The 7,136-nt window shown below is 38.4% G+C and overlaps 1 protein-coding gene across 7 annotated transcripts in view; it reads left to right on the top strand.

The window, feature by feature from the left end:
• The window catches only part of CCDC126 (coiled-coil domain containing 126), a 53,850-nt gene that overhangs the window by 31,983 nt on the left and 14,731 nt on the right, over nt 1-7,136 (top strand). For all 7 annotated transcript variants that reach the window (XM_014587129.2, XM_027771119.1, XM_014587125.2 and 4 more), the window contains one exon: nt 3,575-3,947. In XM_014587129.2, coding sequence (XP_014442615.1) covers nt 3,710-3,947 — 238 coding nt within the window. In that variant the 5' untranslated portion in view covers nt 3,575-3,709. The remainder of the gene's footprint in view (nt 1-3,574; nt 3,948-7,136) is intronic.

Raw genomic sequence — 7,136 nt, 5'->3', positions numbered from 1 at the left:
TTTGGGGGGAGCGCATGTGCCCAATAGAAAAAAAAAAAAAAAAAAAAAAAAGAAAGAAAGAAAGAAAGAAAGAAACAAACAAACAAACAAACTCGTACTAGGTGCTTGTGCATGTGTGCCCAAACTCCTGAAAGGAGGATGGAGGAGAAGGGATTGTGGTGTGGCCGTCCCCTCCCCAGTTAGGGGGAGGGGGATGATTTTTCACTTTTCCTCTTCCTATCTCTCTCTGGCAAGTGCATGTATCCTATAACATTTTAAAAAAAAAATTGGTAGTGAAATCTAGAACTTCCACTGTCTGAACTCAAATCTCTCTAGAAAAAGGTAGATTACATTTACTTGATTTTGTTAATATAGCAAATTTTAGTAATCCAATGTTGGTATTAATAATATTTTTATAAGAGCTAGAGAAATAAGCAGAAGTAGATTATTTGATGAGTTAATTCCCAACTTTTACTGCAATTATTATTTTAGTACAGTAATTAGTATACCCAGTTAGTGGTATAGTCATGGTTGTTGGAGGTTTGGCAGGATAGGTACACTTTAACAAGAATAGATGAGTGTTGTTCAAACATGGGAATCCCAGAATGTTGTAGGATATTAGAAAAGAAGAGTGGAAGTTTTCTGAGCAGGTCAGGTGAATTGGCAGGATAGAAAATTCTTTTATACATACCTTGCCACACACATCTACTAGATGAAGGTTTAATTGTATGGGTTTTGTATTTTAATATCTTGCAGAAGATTAAAAGTACATTAAAGGGGCCAGCAGATGGTGTAGCATTTACGTCACTGGACTCCCACATAGCCGACCACGGTTAAGTCCCAGACCCTGTGGCATGAAACTCACTCTGGACATGTGTATGTACGTGCCCAAGATCCCAGGAGGAGAATGGAGGAGAAAGGGATTATGGCATGACCATCCCTCCTGGGGGGTGATTCTCGTTTTCTGTCTGTCTCTCTCTGGTGAGCACACACTCCCTATAGCAAAAATCTCTCAAACACACACACACACACACACACACACACACACACACAACCTTAAAGAGTTTAATTAGATAGCAATAACTAAGGCCAACGGGAGATTTATTGAAAGCCTCTGTTAGAAAGCAAATTTCTAAGGTAGAACTACATTACATATTAGATTATATATCCCCCATCTGAAAATCTAGGATAGAAAATGCTCCAAAGTCCAAAACTCTTTGAGTGCCAACATGACACCACAAGTAAAAAATTCCACACCTGACCTCATGCAATAGGTTTCAGTCACAATGCTGTAATACATAAATGTGTCAAATTGACTTCTTGCTATGTGTATAAGATATATATGAATCATAAATGAATTTTCATGTTTAGACTTGAATCTCAGCCCCAAAATATGTACTTTATATATATGCAGAAATTTTGAAACTCCAGAATATCCAAGACCTGCAACAATATTGGTACCAAGATTTTAGATAAAGGATAAGCAACTTGTATTTCTGATACGTCAAATATATGCTGGCTCAGTAAATATTTGTTGAATGAAAGTGATTAAATGCTCTGAAAGTTTTGTTGCTTTTATACTTTACTGTGCTCATTTTTATTATTTTTTGAGATTTTAATAGTTCATTTTTGTGACTATTCCGCAGTAAGTGGGTTAAAATCGGAATGTTTTATTTGTGTTTATTATAGGAAATTTAAAAGTTCTCAAGGATTATTTTGCAGTAAGCTGTGAAATATTCTTGTAAAATATACTATTTGACCATATTTATATTTTCTACCCAAAGAATTTTGTTTCAATCGATATAATCAAAGAGTTTGCTGGACACATTGGTGATTCATATATATTTGTTTACTCTTCAAGTCTTTCTAGTCCATAATATCATTATCTACTCCGTTTTTAAAGAATTGAAGTATAACCGTTCATTTTTTTCTTAATTTATACAAACACACACCTTCCTCATGTAAAACTGGAAATTCGGAAATACAGAAAAATGTTCCACTCTGTTTTAGCACCTGTTATTAAATGATCACCATTCATTTTGTCGGGTATACTTTTGTAAGATATAAACTTAGAAGTTATAACTTAGTTTTCTCCTTAGATCGGATGCTTCCTAAGGTTACCTCATTTACATTAGTAATATCTTGTTGTGACATTTTCAAATGGTGACATGCTATGTTGTGGGAATTCTTGTTAATCAGATAGACGTTTTGATTTTTGAATTTGTTTTACCTTTTCAAAAATATTGCCAGAGATGCATGTGCTCACCAGAGAGGGGATAGAGAAAAAGGGGGAGAGAAAGCACCTCCCTCCATGGGAAATGGTGACGCAGCAATCCTTTCTCCTCCATTTCTCCCTCTTTTTAGGCACACACATATGTGCCCAGAGTATTTTACAAGCGTCCAGGTGTGGAACTCATGTGGGCTCCAGCCATGTTAACCACCAGGCCATAGGCTAGCCCACCTTATTTCTGATTTTCATTTTGCCACACACTTTTTTTTTTTTGGAGAGATTTTCACTGTAGGGCGCGTGCGCTCGCCAGACAGACAGAGAGAGACATAGAGACAGAAAGCGAGAAATCACCCCCCCAGGGGGGATGGTCACGCCGCAATCCCTTCTCCTCCATTCTCCTCTCGGGATCCTGGGCACGCACGCACGCACGCACACGCACCCGGCGTGAGTTTGAAGCCACCGGGTCTGGGACACGAACCGGTCGACTACGTGGGAGTCCAGCGACATAGCCATTACACTAACTGCTGGTTCCCTGCCACACACTTTTTAAGATTTTTTTTTATTTGAAATAGCTTTTGGGCATTTAAGATGGTAACATATATTTGAATAGACTGAGATCTTCTGTAAATCCTAGTACATGTCCCTGGTTTTAGTTATAAGAGAAGAAATCACTCAGAGTTTTTTTATGAATGTGGTGACCTTTTTCCGGATATTTTAAAACTTTAAAAAAATGTATATTTTATTTATTATTAAGTTTGCTATAGGGCATGTATGCTCACCAGAGAGAGATGGGAGTGGGGGCACTGGTGGAGTGAGAAAGCAAGCTATCAGGACCGGGACTCAAACCACAGTCAGCCGTGTGGGAGTCCAGTGTCCTAACCAACACACCAGCTGTTGGCCCCTCAGATATTTTCAATAAATTGACATTTCTAGTTTAAATAGGGCCAGCAGGTATTGTAGTGGTTGCATCAATGGACTCCCACATGGCTGACACAGTTTGCATCCTGGACCCAGTTGCCTCAAAATCACACCTGCGTGCCCAAGATCATAGGAGGAAAATGAGGAGAAGGGATTGCAGTGTGGCCCTTCCTCCTTGAGGGTGTTTTCTCACTTTCCCTCTCACTGTCTTCTCCCACACAGCCCCTTCCTACCCACTGTCTGAGAGTACACACCCTAAGGCAAAAGCCTCTACAAAACAAAAATAGAAAAGGTATGCAGATCAAATTGATAAATGACCAGAAAGTTTGCTTGGTGATAAAGAATGTTGCCAAAGAAGTTGTTACAGTTCCACATCATATAGAATCTCTTCATTATCAGTGTCCATTCTTTTATTAACTAATCACCTTTTTCTTCTTAATTTTACAGAGTTCATAGAGTGGAGACAACCTTGCTGAAGATGAAGGATATACAATATTAGAGAGATTTTTCTTTCAAAAGGCCTTGATTGTTGGCTTGTGTCTAGTTGCTACTTTTCAATCAAGTCTGTTTGCTTCATCAGAAATGTTTTTTACAATCTCAAGGAAAAATATGTCCCAGAAATTGAGTTTACTGTTGCTTGTATTTGGACTCATTTGGGGATTGATGTTACTGCACTATACATTTCAACAACCAAGACATCAAAGCAGTGTCAAGTTACGTGAACAAATACTAGATTTAAGCAAAAGATACGTTAAAGCTCTGGCAGAAGAAAATAAGAACACAGTGGATGTTGAGAATGGTGCTTCTATGGCAGGATATGGTAAGATAACCATAGACTATTTCTAATTTTCTCTTTAACCTATCCCATTTAAAGATAGTCATGGAAACTGAACTTGTTACTTTATGTGTAGATCTTTACAAAGTAATTTTTTCATTTTATTATGGAAATTTTCAAATGTACTGAAGAATAGAAGTAATGTAATACTTATACATTCCTCACCCAGATTTAGCCATTATTAACATTTTGCAACTTTTGTTTTGTTTAATTGTTGAAGAATATTCAAATTATAGAAATGGTGACATGTCTTTCGAGATATTTATCTTTCTAAAAAGTTGTATTAGGACCAGCAGATGGCATAGCAGTTACGTCCCTGGACTCCCACATGGCCAACTGCAGTTTGAGTCCCCTGCCTGAAGGCTTGAAACACACTGGGTGCATGTGCGTGCATACCCAAGAAGGGATTGTGGTGTGGCTATCCCCCCTGGGGAGTGATTTCTCACTTTCTGTCTCTCTGGTGAGCCCCTGTGCCCTATCGCAAAAAAGTCTCTCTTAAAAAAAAAAAAAAAAAAAAAGAAGTTGTATATATGGATCTGTTTGACAAATGACCTTTGTCTACATAATACAATGCAGTTATCATGCCTAGTTTAAATTTGAATTTTTCTTCATGGTTCCAATATGAACATCAGTTGTATAGTATCTATTAATTCCTTTTTTAAAAAAATTATTTTATTTACCTTTATTTATTTTAATTTGACCAGAGAGGTACAGAATGAGAGAGAGAGAGAAAGTGAGAAAGCAAGCCTCCATCTGGGACTTGAAATGCATTGGTGGTTAAGGGCACTGGACTCCCACAAGACCACTGAGCCTTTTTCTCTCACTCAGATCCCAGAACACCAACTGGCCTCTACTTTTCAGCGAGAGATTTATAGTGGCGGCCATGTGGGAGTCCAGTGCCTTTTACCACCATGCCACTTGCCTGCCCCAGCATCTATTAATTCCTAAGAAGAAGGATTTGCCTGTATCTCCAATATTGTTTCTTTACCCTTCTCTTTTTCACATCCTGTGTTCTTGATGTTGTTTTAAAATTTTTTCAGTTTTTGCTATAGGGTGTGTACACTTGTCAGAGATAAAGAGGAAGAGAAAGAGAAAAAGTGAGAAATTATCTCTCAGGGAGGATGGCCATGCCACAATCCCTTCTCCATTTTTCTCAAGGGATCTTGGGCATGCACGCACACATGCCAGTGTCTTTCAAGCCACCAGGTTCAGGACTTGAACTGCACAGTCAGCCATGTGGGATCCAACACCTTAACCACCATGTACCTGTTGGCCAAAGGGTTCTTGCTGTGTTCTAAGTTCCTTATGACACTCTCACTTCTTTTTTTCCCTTAAGATTTTTGCCATGGGCATAGGCATTCACCTAAGAGAGAGAGACAGAGAGAGACAGTGACAGGGAAAGTGAGAAATCACCTCCTGGGGGTATGGCCATACTGGAATGCCTTCTCTTCCATTCTCTTCCTGGGATTTTGGGCGCGTGCACACACACATGCGCCCTGTGTGATTCTCAAGCTTCCAGATCCAGCATTCAAACTGCAGCTGTCCATGTGGGAGTCCAGCACCTTAACTACCACACCACCTGCTGGCCCTGGCACTCTTACTTTTGATCAACTGGCTATAAATGCAGGGGTTCCCACTACTCTCTCACATTCGAAAGTTTGTAAGAATAACTCATAGAACTCACTGTAAGCACTATGCTTAACGGTAACATTTCTACAGTAGCAAAAGAATACAAATCGGAACCATCCAAAAGGAGACACACATAAGGCAAGGTGCAGAATGTTCCAAACACAGTTTCCACTGTTCTTTCATCATGGAATTGGAATATATGCTGGCACACTGATGTGTGATAATGTCAGAATAATGCAGAGTAATATACAGAGTTATGCCAACTAGTAAAGCTCACTTAAACTTCATATTATTGGGGTTTTATTACATAAACGTGATTGATTGGATCATTGGTCACATGATTGGACACAGTCTTCAACCTTCCTGCCTTCCCTAGAGATTGGACTAATCACATGGTTGGACTTTCTGGCATAGCTGGCTCCCATCCTGAGATACATCATTAGCACAAAATATCGAGGTGCTCACTCTTAAGTCAGCTTTATTAATGTAAACTAACTGGTGTAGTCCCTAAGGTCTACCATGACTAACAAAGACACTCATCACTCATGAAATTTCAAGCATCTAGTGCTTCCTACTAGGAACCAGAGACAAAGACCAGCTAAATTCCTTCTTATACAGTATCTTATCTATCTATCTATCTATCTATCTATCTATCTATCTATCTATCTATATTTATTTGGGGTTAATCTCTAACACTGTATTTAGTACTTTTTTTTTTTTTGAGCTGGTCAGATTTCTTAGAGAATTACTACAAATCTCTTACTGAAAAGTAGAGACCAGCTGGTGTTCTGGTATCTGAGTGAGAGAAAAAGGCTGGGTGGTCTTAGCATGTACTATGTAAACTTTGATTTAGTTCCTCAGTTTTTCAGCATGGTAGCTAAGCTCTCAAGTGCTTTACCCCCTTCAGAAAATACATCTCATATCTTCTGCAATGAGGGAAGATTCAGAGTGGTAAAGAGAATTTAGGAATCAGATTCCTTCATAAACAGGTTTTTACCTGTCCTTCAGTTTTTAGTCCCTTCTTTACTCTGATTTTCATTCGTACCTAAAGTGAAACTCCTGAGCCTGTCTATGTAGAAAATGGATTGCTTTTATGGCAGCTTCGAAAGTCTTGTTGCTGTTATCTGCTTTCTTGTTACCTTTGGCCTTGTGGGATTGTACTTTTTAAAAAAATGGAAAAGAGAAAACAACTTTATTGTTTTGTAGGGTATTCAGCATCAGGGCAGGTTAAATGACTGTATTCACTTTACCATTTTTACCTGGGAATGCCCAAATAATTTCTATTTGTTTATTTTCCCCTTTATGATGATTTTCATGAAGTGGTGAGGGTTAGTCTGTACTTACTTTTTGGATTAAATTTAGATGACTTTTCAATTTAAATTTAGAAATTGAAAAGATTGGGTATAAACTAAGATGGAGGTACTGTGGGAGATACAGATGCAGAAATTATATTGTTTTGCATTCTGTTTAGTCCAGATACACCAATAGAAACAATGACGTGGATTCTTTTTTTTTTTTTTTTGAGGAGGTTTTGCTACCGGGCGT

Source organism: Tupaia chinensis, unplaced genomic scaffold (genome assembly GCF_000334495.1).
Source record: "Tupaia chinensis unplaced genomic scaffold, TupChi_1.0 Scaffold000184_1, whole genome shotgun sequence".
Lineage (NCBI taxonomy): Eukaryota > Metazoa > Chordata > Mammalia > Scandentia > Tupaiidae > Tupaia > Tupaia belangeri.
The sequence above is the reverse complement of the archived record's forward strand: the minus strand, read 5'-3'. Positions and strand labels throughout refer to the sequence as shown.